The sequence below is a fragment of the Euprymna scolopes genome, chromosome 11 (assembly GCF_053919585.1).
Source record: "Euprymna scolopes isolate OS-2025 chromosome 11, ASM5391958v1, whole genome shotgun sequence".
Classification (NCBI taxonomy): Eukaryota; Metazoa; Mollusca; class Cephalopoda; order Sepiida; family Sepiolidae; genus Euprymna; species Euprymna scolopes.
The window spans coordinates 30155301-30172447 of NC_136492.1; the positions used below are offsets into that span (position 1 = coordinate 30155301).

A 17147-nucleotide genomic window follows, 5' to 3' on the forward strand; every position below is an offset into this window, starting at 1 on the left:
ATTATCTGATCTATTCCCTGCTTCCTTTATTCCAGCTCGTTTGACTGTTGGTCTAGTGGTCTTCATCAGTTCGATGTTTTGATATCTCATTGTATTACAGTTTCATGTTCTGAACTGAAGGCTTGCGGACTTCTCTTCTTGCTGACTGTTTTCCACCTACCTTTAACCTTAACCTTTTCAAGGCATCCACCAATAGTCATCTTCTGTCTTTGCGATAATCATTCTTTATTCTTGTTAGCTCCTTATATCAAGTGGTTTCATGCTTTGTCTTTGAAATGTGTCCAATTCATTTATTTTATTTTCTACAGCATGTTTTAAAGTTAGATATATATTGCATAAACTTTCCCCTCACCTACTTCCTTGGGAAGGGGAGATAAAGCTCCCCAAAAAGACGTTTGAATTTAACCAGAAAAAAAAAGTTATCTCCTTAATTACGAGTAATTCCGGAATTTGTTTCCGATAAAAAATTCCTTTTTACTTTTGAATTAATTTAACTTTATGTAGGAAACCAAAATATTTTGTCTATAATGAAATCTACAGGCGGTATTGGTTTTGTTTAAACTTGCTTGAATTTGTTGATGTTTCTGGGGAGTCAATGTTTCATTTTAAGTTGTTTCTGTTTTTGGTTGGATTTTGTTATCAAATCGAAACCAACTTCGAAACCAAATAGATGATGCACTATTCTCTTTCCTGCAACCACTTTTATACAGAAAAGGTGTTGCTAAGCTGTCTTTCCTCTATCATTAGTTTTGTGGTAAGCGCTCGTCTGAGCTTTTTTTTTTTTTTTTTTACAAAGGAATCACCATTTATCAAGGCCCAGAGGCTATTCGAGGGTAAGGGTTAAAGTGTGTACCGTAGTCAAAGGGACAATATCATAGTAATTGTTAGAAACGGAAATTTGGTAAATTGGGTTACTTAAGAGTAACAGCTTATCAAGAACTTGTTTACATTGGACTTGAAGACGACCATATTGTAGTCAGTTGGAAAGCAGGAAAACGGAAGAGAATTCCACAGGTAGGCAGTTCTAAGAAAGAAGCTTTGTTCATGGAATCTATGTTTAGGTTTAGGCACAGATAAAGAGTGGGGGAAATTATTGATAGTGTTTTCAGCTAGACTAGTGTTTCTCATAAATGTTTGATGAGGGGGGGACCATAGATTGGAGCTCAGACGATAAAGCAGAGACAGGCTCACAACGTCTTTTCTGTGAGAAAGAGGTTGCAGGGAAGAGAAAAAGGCATCCCCCACTAGACTATGAAGTCTATTTTGAACTCTGTCAAGGCAGGATAAGCCTTTCTAGCAGCTCCTGCCCAGATGTGGCAACAGTACTCCATCCTTGGACGTACCTGGCTCTTATATAGATAGGGTGTCTACACTTGTCAAACTTTCACCCAAAAAACATTTGTCTAGCTACAACCACAATAAACAATTCTCTCCACTCCCTATCTGTGCCTAAATCTAAATGTAAACTCTTTCCTAGAACTGCCCACCTGTGAAACTCTTTCTGCTGCCCTGCTTTCCAGCTGACCATGTCATGTTCAAGTCCAATGTAAACAAGTTTTTGTTGAGCCGTCACTTTAATCAAATTATTACCCAGTTTCCAACACTAATGATCACTATGGTTTTGTCCCGGTGACCACCAAACTCCTTATCCTTGAGTGGCCTTTGGGCCTTGATAAGTGGTGATTCCCTTGTAAAAAAAAAAAATAATGATAATTCTATTTTAGTAATCAAGCCCCAGGGCCACTCAAGAATAAGAATCAAAGATATTGTCAGCTGGATGATGATCGGCACCACAAGAAGAGTGAAAACAGTTGGTAGAAGATTAAGAGAAATTGATTATCAAAGAACATGATTTAACAGGTATTTGCTTACATTAGACTTGAGGATGACCATATTGTAATTGGTTGGGATGCAGCCGCATGATATTTTGCTCCACAGTTTGGATGTTCTAGGAAAGAAACTTTGTTCATGGAAGTTTTATTCAGTTTTTGGTACAGAGAGAGGGAGTTCTTTACTGTAATTGTATCTAAGCAAGTTTAAGTTCTTAGAATCAGAGCTAATTTTGAAACTGACCATTTAGAGATTTCTTGCAGCAAACCGTATATATATATATTTTTTTTTTGATCATCCTTTTTTTCCATTCCTCTATATCTGTATTTTCCTTTTTGTTTTGCTTGAACGTGTTACTTATGTAAAAATGTACCGTGATTCATTCTTAGTGCATGAATAGAAAATATTTTGGCTACCCAGGTTTCGATTTCTCTACTTCGAAAAGTAATAATTGCATCTCAAAAAGATAGCTGCTCAACCCACTTGAGATTTAGTGAAGTTTATGTCCACTTCATAGATGTTCTGGACAAACAGTTTTTAATATCCTGAGATTAGCAAGTGATGAAATTATTCAACTTGCTTGCTATCTCTCTCTCTCACTCGCACGCACACACACACCTTTTCTCCTTCTTTCCCCCTTCCCTCTATTCCCCCCTCTTGCTCCCTCTCTATTTTTTTAAACATTAATATAACCATTTGTTATGAATTCTTTTATCATTGTAGGTTCCACCGCACTCGTTGCTCTTCTCAGACATGACATTTTGACCGTCGCAAATGTGGGCGATTCTCGAGGTGTTATGTGCGATAAAGATGGAAATGCAATTCCCATGACAGTCGACCATAAACCTCAACAGGTGTGTTCTTGATTTTATCAAAATCAACACATATTCTATAATTCCTTTCTTAATCAAATTATAGACAAGACCATAATACTCAGAAAAATGAATCCAGTTTGAAAATTGAATAAAATATTTGATTTTAAAAATGTAACTAGATTAGAGATGCAGTGAATTTTTTTTGTTTTTTGTTTTATAAGTTTTTTGGGGTTTTTTTATAAGTTTTTTGTTTGCACATTTTTTAAATTTTACAAAATAAAATAAAATTTTACTTTTAAGGGAGACAACTCTTTTTAGATTCAGTAAAAATATGAGCTATTCCCCTTGCTAATGTTGATTTTTGTGATTGTGACCGATTATTTCCCACGTGTGATAAAGATGTTTCATGGATTATCTGAGCTAGACTAAGTAATCTTACAAATTTTCCTGCTAATCACATCATACAACAATGACAAATGAAGATTTGTTAGTCAAAATAAAGTTTGATTTTATTTAATTATTTAATTATTTGCAGACTATCGTCCTCATCTTCTTGTTTCATGACGTTTTGGCTAATTATTCCTCTGGCCTTCATCAGGTGGTTAACCGGGATGGGATAGCAATGTCAAATCTCCCAACTGCATCCACAGAAATTACTGCTTTCCATAGTAATTGCTGTGGATGCAGTTGGGAAATTCGACATCCCTATCCCATCACGGTTTAAGACCTGACAAAAGCCAGAGCAATAATTGGCCGAAACGTCGTGAAACAACTACAGAAGATGAGGATGATAGTCAACAAATAATTAAATAAAAATAAATTATACAAATTCCTCATCTCAAAAGAATTCCAAATTAATTCAATAATAAAGTTTGATTTGTCAGCTAAATTGCTATTTGGGCCTAAATTTGAAAATGTGATGGGTAACTTTAGAGATAAAAAAAAAATCTCAACTCCCAATTCTTCATAATAGTGTTATTTATCTTCATGCAAGAAATTAATTTTATTAATTAAGACCTCAATGGGAATAGTTATCATTTCAACAAAAATCCTTCCTAGGCATATATGCAGTATACGTAAAACCCAAGAAATCAAAATTAGGAAAAATATATAAGCAATAACTTTTACTAAATGCCTTAAAATTTAATTTTCTATCGACCTGCATTATTTTCATTATTTCAAAATCTATTTTTATTTGGTCAATTGCAGTTCAAAAAATGGCAAGGATTATTTTTGTATGTGTGATCGTTAATTTCAGGGTTACAAGATTTTAAAAAAGTTTGCGTCAATTTGACTAGCAACTACCCTTGGACTTGGGATTAATTGTACCATAAGATTTTTTTTACTATCTTTTAATCATAAAATTAGTGACCACATAAAAAAAATCAATCTCCACTTTGATTGACTCGCAATTGGCCAAGTTTAATTTACAGTTGAAAGTTTGTAGAAAATTAAATTTTAATGTATTTGGTAACAGTTATTTGTTGACTATTTTGTTTATTTTACCCAGATTTCTTCTCTGGTAATCAGGATTGCCACTGTTGGTTATAGTTAGCTAACATACTTCTTAACTTCTGCCATAGAAATGTGACAAGGCAAATCAGTTCCTTCGCTTTTTTTCTTCCAAACCTATATCTTCCCTGTATATGTACTCTTTTTATTACATTTTTCTGATTGTTCTTTTTTATTTAATAATCATTAAAAAAAATTTTCAGTCTTATTTTAGTTAAGAATTATTGAAATGAGTGGGGGTTTTCCAAAGAATTATTGAAAACTTTTAAAACTATTTTCAGAATATTATGTATTGAATAGGGTTTTTTTTATGATGTTTGAAATTTTATTTTGATTTCAATAATTTCATTTGTTGTTTTAATTTCAATAATTTCATTTTTATACTTTCACAAATATATCTTATATAAATTCAAATTAAAAATTTCATTTTTGAAATAAAAAAAAAATTATTTTCCAAATTAAAAAAAGACTTTTTAAAATAAAAAAAAAAAGCTTTTTTTTTTTCATAATTTCATATGCATATATTTTTGATGAAATTTAAAAAAAAAATAAAAACTTCTATTTTTTTTTTTTTAATTCTGTTATTAGAAGTACAAATAAAGACTAATTGTGTTATTTTTATCTTTTTTTAATTTTTATTGTATATTTTTTCAATCATGTTATTTTCTTATATTTTATTTCAATAAATCATTTCACAATAGAAATACTAAAAATCAAAAGCGAAGGAACTGATTTGCCTTATCACTGCTTCCGGTAGCGCTATGCTGGAAGTTAGGAAGTACAGTAACTGATTATAACTTCATTATAGAAAATAACATTTTATTTCCTTCATTTAATAGTTTTAACTTTTCTTCATAATGTAAAAGATTATTTGAAAAAACCCTTTTAGATTTAGTATTCATTCCTAAGAAAAAAAAAATCAAACAGTAATGTCTAAAATGAAGATGAGGTTAACTGAGATGGAATAATGTAGATGCCAATTCTAGAGATGCAATCAGGATGTGTGGGACTTTATAGCATCAATTATTTTTTTTTAGGAATTTTATAAAAGTAACATATAAATAAAAAATCAACAAATATTGCAAAAAATTATTCAATAAAAATATACAAAAAGGAATTATTATCATCTTTTGAAAGTATTATTTCATAAGATTAAATTTTATGACTTTAGAAAACCGAGTGATGCTATATAATTTTTTTATTAAATGAAAAATAATTAAATTTTTTTTTTTCTAAGACTTATCAAATTATTAATATTATTTTGTTATATTTTTTCTCATCTTGTTGGCGTTCCTAATTTCGGTGGGGGGAGGGGCTAGAGGAGAAAAATTGTACGTCCGACCTCATTGAAAGTTGTATAAAAATCAGAATTGATGTTTTTGCATGGTTGGTGCAAAAATTAAATAGAACGAGTTGATCACAACTTTTGAAAACATTATTTCGTTAAATCTGAAAATTTTAGAAAACCAACTAATGCTATATAATTTTATATATTAAATGAAAAATAATTTTAATTTTTTTTTCTGAGAATCAGCCACACCAAAAGAATGAGGAAAAAATTAAAAAAAAAAAAAAATTCTTCGATAAGGATGGATGCCACCAAAAGTTTCAGAAAATAAAAATGCTTAATGATTTTTTTTCATTTAATAAAAAGTTTTGCAATATTACTTGGTTTTCTAAGATGTTCATAATTAGCTTAACGAAATTTATATTTTATATACGTGCAAGGCTTGATTCGCATAGTTTAGTTGAATAACTTTATGGCTGATTTTGAATGTGGTGTTTGCAATTGAAAATCTCAACAGGTTTGCACTTTGATTTATGCTATACAAAATTAAGAAGTTCGTTCTGTGCCACAAGGGAGATAAATCCCACTTAATAGAAATTAATTTTTTTTTCTATTTTCAAAACAGGAGTTATTTCCCTTGTCGCATATTACAAATTTATTTCCCTTTTGTGTGGCACAATTTCTTTATATTGGCCATATTAGAAACATCCACCATATGAAGATATTTTTCGACTTTTGCATACTTGATTTTAATCAATTCTTAATTGTAATATATTATTAATATAATATAATATTAATCCAATAATAGTGAAATACAGTAACTCTTCAAATGAACACATATCTAAAGAAATTGACCTCCAAATTAACCTCCAATCTGTAGTGGAATGGGGACATAAATGGATGGTCACATTCAATGCTGCCAAGACTAAACTGGTTTCGTTCAATAATTACAAGAAACCTTCTCTGCCACCAATAGCAATGGCCAGTGACTCCCTGTCTGAGAGTACATCTTTCAAACTGCTTGGCCTAACATTCACAGGAAACATGAGTTGGAACAATTATATTGAAAACATTGCCAGAGCTGCTACAAAAAAGGTAGGCTCTCTCTACCATGCTAGAAAACTACTGATGCATGAAAGTATCCTGTACCTCTATAAGGCCACCATTCTCCCATGTATGGAGTATTATTGTCATATTTGGGCTGGTGCATCTGCTGCTAGTCTCTCACTCCTAGACAAGGTTCAAAAGAAAGTCGCCAATCTGATAGGCTCTGAACTGGCATCTAAGCTTCAGCCTCTGTCCCATCGATAAAACGTTGCATCCCTCTGCCTGTTCTACAAGTATTTTAATGGTGAATGCTCTGACGAACTGCAGACACTTGTGCCCCCATGATGTAGACACCCTTGACAAACTCGACAGGCAGATCTTTCTACTCCAGTAGTTTCTTCCCCAGAACCGCTAGACTCTGGAATTCCATTCCAGGTCCCTGCTTCCCTAACTGTACTGACATGCAGAAGTTCAAGTGTAACTTGCTGTCCAAATCCCAACATAGTGCCCCAGTAGTTACTGTCCCTGATAGTAGCCCCCTACACCAAAGTGGCAATGTGCCTTGTTTGGGGTGAAAAAAAAATATATATTTTTTCCCCTTTTTTAATAGTAGTACACTAAGGAATTTTTTTAAATTCTTATTTACCCCAAACAAGGCATATAGCCGCTTGGACGTGAAGGGTTACTATGTGGGGCCATGTCTACAGGGCCACTATGTAAGGAGTTGAGCAGCAACATATGTTTGTATTGCATTTACATTTACTGCACTTTAGTTATAGAAGCAGAAAAAGAGAGAAAGAAGTTTAAAATCTAGCAGTTTGAGGAAAGAAAGTACTCTTAGTAGAATGCTATCCGGAATCTAGAGACTTCAACAGTGAAGGGGTGGGATTTTGCTGCTTGTTGAGTTAGTCAAGAGTATTTACATCGGGTGGTGGGGATGATACAAGTGCTATGAGTTCATAAGAGCACATTCTGTTACAATACTTGTAAAATAGACGCAGAAATTCAACATTGCATCAATAAGCTTGGTTGATAGTTTAGGACGGATTAGATTGGAGACCTTTTTGGGGGGGACCCTAAGAAGGAGAGGTTAGTGGTAGCTGCATCAGCCCAGATATGGCAACAATATTTCATGTCTATGTGTACGTTATCATTTACACATCTATTTTAAAGATGGCGTCACCAAATCAATTGTTTTAATTTCATCTGTTACTGTTGTGTTGCACGTGAAACTCAAATACACTTTCTTTACTTTGAGGCTCAGATCAAAATGTTGATACAATATCATAGAGTCTCCATTTATGCCAGACATCTGTAGAATGTCACAAACTCGTACAAGTGTTTTGGAGATAGACTCTGTTATGAATAGAAGTGTTGGCATATCATAACTATTAATGCCTTGCAAAAGATTATGCCGAAAAATTATACGCGTATGTGACACATGAAAGACGGAAAATAGTGAAAGAAGTAATTTGACATGGATATTTTATTTACAAGATGCAACACATAGATTGATTAAAATATCTGTTGTTTTAGTCTGATATTTCTTGAGTTTATGCGTCACAACTACCTTGGATGGAAGTAATATATCTCCATCTTCATTTTCCCTGGATTTAAAGTTGCTCTTTTATGGTGCTTGCCAGTGTCAACAAGAGTTAACACAAGGGACTGCTTGAAACAAAATAAGTTTTCTCCCTTTGATCGTTGGTTTTATTGTCCTAACAGACTCTCATAATCAGATATATTTTGAAAATATATTACAGAAAGATACAACTGGAATTTTTACAAATCCCGCCAAAATAGAATATTTCAGTATTATGGACAAAAAGACTGAATTATTATAAAAACACGAGTTTTATTTGACTGGACATTAATGATAATCATTTTGATAAAGTGATTTTTTTATTGTTATTCACTTCAAACATAGGTTTCTGAGATGTAAAGTGGCTACTATGATGGGGAGGGCGTTTTAAATAATGAGTTTTTCAGCAAGTTTTTACAGTTTTATTTTAATTAAGAATTATTGAAATGAGTGTGTGTGTTTTTTTTTTAAGCATTATTGAAATGAGTGTGTTTTTTTAAAGCATTATTGAAATGAGTGTGTTTTTTTTAAAGCATTATTGAAATGAGTGTATTTTTTTTTTTTAAGAATTATTGAAACGAGTGTGTTTTTTTAAAGAATTATTGAAATGAGTGTGTGTTTTTTTAAGAATTATTGAAAACACTTTTTAAAATCTTTTAAAACTATTTTGGGAATATTATGTATTGGATACGTTCTTTTGATGTTTGAAATGTTATTGTTTTGATTTCAATAATTAAATTTTGTAAATCTTTCAATGACATCACTCCCCACTTTACTCGCTTCTTGTTTTTTTATTATTATTATTATTATTATTATTATTATTATTATTATTATTATTATTATTATTATTATTATTATTATTATTATTATTATTATTATTATTCAAATATTTGGCGCTGTTTTACAGGATGTCACTGTGTCAAGGGAGACAACTCTCGTTTACTAAAAGATTCGTTCATTTTTTTCATCTCATAATTTAGGACGTGATATATTTTTTAAACCACATTACAAAAAGAAAGCTGCGATTTTTTTTTTTTTAATGTAACAAAGTAGATAACAGTAATAATACGAAATTTAGTCTTTACGCCACTATTCAAAGAATATGTTTTGATTTAATAAAAAATATCGCGTTCTAAATTATGAGATGAAAAAATGAACGAATCTTTTAGTAAACGAGAGTGGTCTCCCTTTGCACAGTTACAAACTGTAAAACTGCGCCAAACATTTTGTCATATCTGACCTTCTGACCTTGCTAGACAAGTACCACATATTTGTATGAATAAACTTTAAAAATTAAATCTACATATTGTGATCATTACATTTTGAATTTATTTTGTCTATTTCAGCTAAAAGAGAGACGGCGAATCAAACAGGCCGGTGGTTTCATTACCTTCAACGGTGTTTGGCGTGTAGTCGGTGTTTTGGCAACATCAAGGGCATTAGGAGACTACCCATTAAAGGAGAAAAATTTCCTCATTGCAGAACCAGATGTTTACACATTTGACATGAAAGAACTTGAGCCAAAATTCATAATTTTAGCCACAGATGGTTTATGGGACTGTTTCACAAATGAAGAAGCTGTTAACTATATACAAGAAAGACTGTCAGAGCCGCATTTTGGCGCTAAAAGTATAGTATTACAGGCCTATTACCGAGGCTCTCTGGACAATATCACCGTAATGGTGGTCAACTTTGGAACAGCATCTGCCAGTCTTTATCGGTCAGATCAGAATGAAAAAATCAAGGAAGATTTAAATCTTTGAAATGATCGAGCCTTTCTTGAATTTCATTTTTTGTAACATTTTGGTGGGGAGGGTGGGAAAATGTTTGATTTTTTTTTTTTTTTTCGTGAGGGGGAGGGGTCAAGTTCATTTTTAATTTATTCTTTTTTTTTTTTCATTTTGAAAAAAAAAAAAATTTCGTACAAACCAGAAACTGATTTCCATTATACAATTTTTAAGATTTTGTATAAAACAAATTTCACTGAAATAATTTCTTTTTGTAAAGCAAATTTCACTGAAATATTTTTTTTAAACAAAGTTAACTGAAATAATTTTTTTAAAAAACAAATTTCACTGAAATGATTTTTTTTAAAAAACAAATTTCACTGAAATGATTTAAAAAAAATTATTTTTAAGATTTTGTATAAAACAAATTTCACTGAATTTTTTTTTTTTTAAGGGAAATTAAAGAAAATCAAAAAAATAAAGACTGAAGTCAAATAAAATAAATCTATGAAAAATAAAGTTACCTATTTTGCCTTTAAATGAAAGAAAGAAAAAAACTCATTCATAAAATTCATTTGCGTTATTTTTAATCATTGTCATATTTAATTTTTTTACTGCTGCTCTTGAGTAGCAAAGATATTGTTTTCACACGTTTGTGAGTTTATATTTACATTTGTTTATTACAGTTAAATCGTCTGCATTTTTTTTTGTCAGACATGATCATCTTTATAGTGTTTCAGAATATTTGCAGGTTTATTTTTACAAAGGAGACACCACATCAAGGCCAGGAGGCCACTCGAGGATAAGGGTTAATGTGTGTACAGTAGTCAATGGGAAAATGTCGTAGTAATCATTAAAGTGGAAATTTGGTGAATTGGATTACTTAAGGGGATGGCTTATCAAGAACTTGTTCACATTGGACTTGAAGACGACCATCCACACTAACGTACTGTACTTACAATAACCCTTATCCCTGAGTGGCTTTTGGGCCTTGATAAGTGGTGACCACCTTGTAAAAAAAAAAAAACATATTGTAGTCAGCTGGAAAGCAGGCAAACGGAACAGTTCCACATGCAGGCAATTCTAAGAAAACAACTTTGTTCATGGAATCTACATTTAGGTCTAGGCACAGATAAAGAGTCCAGCCCTGCAGCACCATGTTCCACAGATGGGCAGTTTGAGGAAAAAAACTTTGCTCATGGAAGTTTTGTTTAGAGAGAGAAAGGAAAAATATTGACAGTGGTTGTAGCTAGAATGTCTTATGGATGGGATCATAAATTGAAGCTCAGTCGAGCATCTGCCACAAAAATAATGATAGAGATGTGAAAGACTAGAAAAGTCTCTTCTATGAGAAAGAGGTAATATCACCCACTACATTTTGAAGTCGGTTTTGTACTTTGTTGAGGCAGAAAAGAGTGCTCTGAGCAGTACCTCTTGAGGTGTTTTTTCTATCATGTTTGGCCCTTATGCAGGTAGAGGATTGTGTTAGAAGTAAAACACCCGTTAGAGTGATAAAATGATTCAACTATTTTTCCTGCGACTTTTGCAGTAGATTTAATGCAAGTTTAGAGTGAACGTCAGTCCCATAAACTATTTAAAGCAGGAAAGTACCTTAAGACGAGAGCTATTTACTTCAATTGGGGCCAAGTGGAGATCAGAGCATTGGTGGGGGGGAGGGGGTGATAACGACAGCTAGTCATATAGACGACTTTTCTTTTTCTGAAAGTCACTCCAGACGAGGTATGAAGCCACTAATCAAAAGAGAGAAGTTAAAATCACTTTAAGACGAAAGAAAGAAGACCCCACTGTAAACATTCAATTACCAAGACTCTTAAGAGGCTAGCAAAAAATAGTAGGCCATTCAAGAGCCCAGTCAAGAAGGAAGGAGTTACAAGACTGGCTGATAAAAATGTCTACATCTAAAATGGTCAAGCGGCTGATTAGAAACCAGTGTTTTTATTGTGATCTCATCACTAGGGCTATGACAACAGCATATTCTTTTCATTGTTTTGACTCGAATATATATCCGACACAGTTAGACACAGTTAATCAATCGAGAACCAAATCTCTCTACATGAAAACATATAAGATATCAATGGATAGATATTTTTTTTTTACATTGGAGTCACCACTTATCAAGGCCCTGAGGCCACTCGAGGATAAGGGTTATTGAGTGTTCAGTAATCAATGGTACAATAACGTAGTAGTCGTTATTAATAGAAATTTGGTAGCTTGGATTACTTGAGAGGGCGGTTCATCCAGAATTTGTTTATGTTAGACTTGAAGACAACCAAGTTGTAGTCAGCTGGGAAACAGGCAAACGGAAGGGAGTTCCACAGGCATGCAGTTCTAAGAAGCATTGTTTTGGAATCTACATTTTGATTTAGGCACAGTTAAAGAGTGGGGAAAGTTATTGATAGGGTTTCAGCTAGACAGGTGTTTTTCGAAAAAGATTGGCGAGGGGGGACCAGAAATTGGAGCTCAGACGAGCACTTACCATGGAAATAACAATAAAACAAAGCCAGACTCGTAACGTCCCTTCTGTGGGAAAGAGGTTGCAGGGAAGAGAAAAGGGCATCCCCCACTAAGTTACGAAGTCTATATACCTGAAAAGCATAACAAGGAAAAGAATATGCTGTTGTCATAGCCCTAGTCAACACCTCCAAGACTGACAAAGTGAGTTAGAATCCAGTTCATTCCACAGAAATACTTTCACTTAGGGATTTTGGTTGGGACATGCAGGGGGGGGGGTTAAAGGTGCCCAAGCACCGCCCCTTTTACTTGTGTTTTCAAAGTTCATGTTCAGAATTGAATAACTTTTGTAAATTCAATAGTTTTGTTTTTTTATTTTTCTGCAAACTGTATAATTTGATTGTTTTTTTAGTAACAATAAACATGAAATCCCCCATAAAAATATGACAGAATAATATAACAGGAAAATGACAATAGAAATAAACTCCTGTTCTTTTTTTTTTGGGTTTATTTTATTACTACGCAAATAATTGCTTTTTTTAAAATTAAGTATAATATAATTATTATTATTCTTTTTAATTATCATATTTCTGTTATAATTTATCTGAGACTGAAATAGTTGTATTTGTTTTCAGTTTCTCCCCCTTCCCGACCAAACTCATTTCTGTCCATCTTTCCTCAAATAATCGAAAAAACAAAAAAAATTGGGATAATTTTTTTTATTTGCTTATTTCTTGTTTTCAAAGTTCCCCCCAAAAAAGTGTTGTATTAGTTATTGGATTGTCATAAAAGAAACCTGCAATGATTTCCTGGCCATCTTTCATGAAAACATGTAGCATCCATTATTAATATATTTTTATCCACAATTCCGACTATGATTCGAACCTGAGAACTCACGGCTGACAGCCACCATTTTAACATTTCTCTCTCTCTCTCTCTCTATACATATATATATATATATATGAGAGAGATAATAAATGACAAAAAACTATATTCCAAAATTCATGATGTTGACCATCTTCTAATTTATTCCTTTAATTCAGTTGACAGTATCTGTTTCGTAGCACAAAATCAATCACTTAATTATTATATCAATCAGTGAATCTATTATTATTATTACTGATTGATATAATAATTACGTGATTGATTTTGCGCTACGAAACAGATACTGTCGAGAATTGTAAATGTCAACTGAATTAAAGGAATAAATTATAAGATGGTCAACATCATGAATTTTGGAATATAGTTTTTTGTCATTTATTCTCTATATTGCTTTGTAATTACATTGAGCTTCTTAATTAAGGATTGGTATATATTATAAGAAAATATATTTCTACAGAAAAAAAAAATATATATATATATATATATATATATATATATCGGCTATAAAATGATTAGTATATGAAAGGAGTTCATGTACATGAGAATTGCAATGTATTATAGGCCTGTGACTACCGAGACGATGTTCATTATTATATTTTTGCCGTTTTCTTCACTTGAATACCAATCCTGAAAAAGTTTTCTGCGTGTCACAGGATTTTGGCAACCTTCACAAAAGTACAAAATGTCTTTCTAGAAAGTATTCTAACTAGAAAGATACCGAGAAAACTAATGCCAACAATAATCATTTGATTCGTTTGACATAAAAAGGCAGCGGCAACAACAACTGAAAGAATAGAGCAATGGAAACAAAATTAACTTTACATTATGGTGATGGTATTGTTTGACAATACCATCACCATAATGTAAAGTTAATTTTGTTTGTTTGTTTTGTAAATCTTGAAGAATCAGAAGGATCAACATACCGTTTTCTCATATCCGAAGTTTTATTTGATTGATGACACACCAGTAATTCGTTTCCATTGCTCTATTCTTTCAGTTGTTGTTGCCGCTGCCTTTTTAATAATGTAACATTTTTTTATAACAAAGTGGAAAACGAATGAATACATATCTAAGGAAAGTTTTTGTCTCAGTGATGGTCACTGATCCGTGACGATAAGTCATAACAAACATTTCTTTCAAATTTTTCTTTTTTTAAATCTCACAGGTAAATTTGTAATCGATCAGATTAACATGAAAAAAGAAGTGTGAATTGTGGAATTTAGAGGTGGCGGGCAATTTCCTAAATGTCCATCGAACATTGTTAAAGAAAATTGTGAGAAATAAATAAAAGATATGTTGTAAGAGACAAAAATAGAATATAGTAAATATACATTTAAGGGTCCAAACAGACAAAAATAGAGTAAATATACATTTAAGGGTCCAAACAGACAAAAATAAAATATAGTAAAAGCCCAAACAGACAAATATAGAATATAGTAAATATACATTTAAGGGTCCAAATAGACAAAAATAAAATATAGTAAGGGTTCAAACAGACAAATATAGAATATAGTAAATATACATTTAAGGGTCCAAACAGATAAGAATAATGTATGTATGTGTGTTTGGTGTATAGTGAAGTGAATAATTTCGGCACTTACAAGTTTTTTTACTAAAAGAAAAAATATTTGTGAAACTGTTTCTTTTTATAGGAAAACGAATTCTTTTTTCCACCCTTTGAAGTTTCTTTTACAACTTGACGCATGCGGGGAAGGTCTTTCTATAACAGAATTTTATTTTCAGAAGTCTCAAGGTTGGTAAAGATGGTCAACATGTTCAGCTTGGCTGTCCCACCGCTGTTCTGACACCACATCATCATCATCATCATCATCAACATCATCATAGTCACTTCCTGTTTTGGCTCGTAGAGCCGTTGTTGAGTTCAGAAACAAATTAAAAACAAAATTCCTGTGTAAAATTTGAATATTTGAAAATTTGAACAAGAAAACGGTCCGTTTTTCTGTTTGTACTACATACGGCCATCACTTTCGAATTGTTCACGTGGATTTTATATGGATTCCCGATTCCAAGAAAGAGGTACCCTATGTTCTCATCAACTAGCCTGTCTGGACTTTTCATCCGATGAATAAGATATGCTTCCGTGAAAAGGGTATAAACGGTGCTTGGCGAGCAACTAATGTCCAACGGTAAATTATCTCCTGTTTCCTCTAAATAATAAACATATAATTGTTTTTTCGCAATGTTGTACAAGTAAATATGTCTCTCAGTATAATTGGAAAAGACGATGACACCATTTATATAATCAAAGCTCCGAATCGTATCGTATAGGGGAATTGTTTTGAGAACGTATAAAAAATTATTGATTTTTCTCAAAACGTCAATTCTTTCTGAATAGCAAGCCAAAAGTCTGTTCGGTCCGCAACTAGCGATTTTTTTGTACAAATGTGGCGTTTCTAGCGACACTGTCACGTGCAACTGACTCTCGCTCACGTCTACAAAGTCAAGGCGTTGTTGATCGGAAAAGCTGACAGCTATTTCACCATCTTCATTCAAACACATATCGCTTGGTTCGTGGTTAAATAACAGTTCTGATATGAATTCGCCACACCAACTGAGCTTGACGAGTTTGTTTGGAGTGTGACAAAGGACGATCACATTACAATCTAATAGAACTTTTATATTTAATATTTTAAGACACTCAGTCCCATTTTTGCTGTTCAAAAAGAAATAAGCTATTTCTTCAGGGTTTGGTTCATCTTCCGACATATTTCTTTCCACAACAATTTCGTTGTCATCAGCCGAATTTAATTCGGAGTCAAACTCACTGAGTAGCTGATATTCAGATTTTTCCGGTGTTGTTGCATAGATCTGCAATTTTTCAAAAGTCTCCAAGAGATGCCTCTTCAAATGCTTTGTGTTACCGATACCATTCGCAAATGTGTAATTGTCTTGGGAGTCGTCAATCGCAGATATAGTTCTGCATATCTCATCTTGCATTTTTAAGGCTTCTTCGAGTAGAAAAATCATTTTGTTTTCTAACCGGTTGCACTTCTCAAAGAAATACTTGAATTGATTTCCCCGAGCTTTCTTTTTCTCATTTGTCTTCCTCCATAATCTAGGGCCATCCCTTTTCCACGGACTGACCGCTTCGATGATACCATTTAAATCATCCACAAGCGTTTCGATCATTTGTTTTTTTGCGCTTTGCCTCATAGAAACAAGGCATCCATTATGACCGTCGGTTATGCAACCGGCGCACATTTTTATACCGGAAGTCATGCACTCCATGTTGATAAGTTTAGAATCATGCTTTGCGCACGTTTTAGGACTGATGAAATAATTAATTGGAAAATATTTAACGAATGCTTCAATTGACATGTTTTCGTCGAACTCGGAAAGTTCGCAAATATGTCGACACATCGGACAAGGAAACGATATCCACTTGTATCCTACAAATTGAATACTTGTATGACGTAGCAACATGTGCGCTTGTAGACATTCTTCACAAAACGTGTGAACACAATGTAGAATCCTCGGAGTTTTAAATTCACCCAAGCAAATACAACATTCGCTTTCTGTTTGGTTTTCCATCATCTTTGTAGATATGAATATTTCTTGCTAGCTGAAAAATTCGACTTGCTTAGTTCGTTTTTAAAATGAAAATGGCTAAATTCATACTGTAGACTTCTTTTTATTGTGTTTATTGTTTAATATATACGTGTGTGTGTGTGTGTGTTTTAACCTCTTGAGCAAAGACCACGCTCGTTTTCTTATTTCGCATAGTGTATCTTGGTTCGTTTATTTATTTATTTATGAATGACACTTGTATATTTCAATGAAGTGTCCAATAATGTTGTCATTAAAAGCTTAGAAAGGGCAAAGTTTAGAATTTTACCGATTGAGAAATTTTCTTTACGTCATCTTACAACGTAAATAAAATTTCTCAGGTTTTGTACATCTGGTATAAACATTGTTTGCCATAACATATATTGAATTTTAACAAGAAAATCTATGTTTATTAGATACTAACG

General features: G+C 32.6%; 1 protein-coding gene across 1 annotated transcript in view; it reads left to right on the forward strand.

Annotated features, from left to right (window-relative positions):
- LOC145287820 (protein phosphatase 1L-like) overlaps positions 1 to 10375 on the forward strand; it is a 138355-nt gene extending 127980 nt beyond the window's left edge. Inside the window, exons 3-4 of the mRNA XM_080135682.1 lie at positions 2554 to 2684; positions 9421 to 10375. Of these exons, the coding sequence (XP_079991808.1) occupies positions 2554 to 2684; positions 9421 to 9837 (548 nt within the window). The 3' untranslated portion in view covers positions 9838 to 10375. The remainder of the gene's footprint in view (positions 1 to 2553; positions 2685 to 9420) is intronic.
- Positions 10376 to 17147: the final 6772 nt, after the last annotated feature.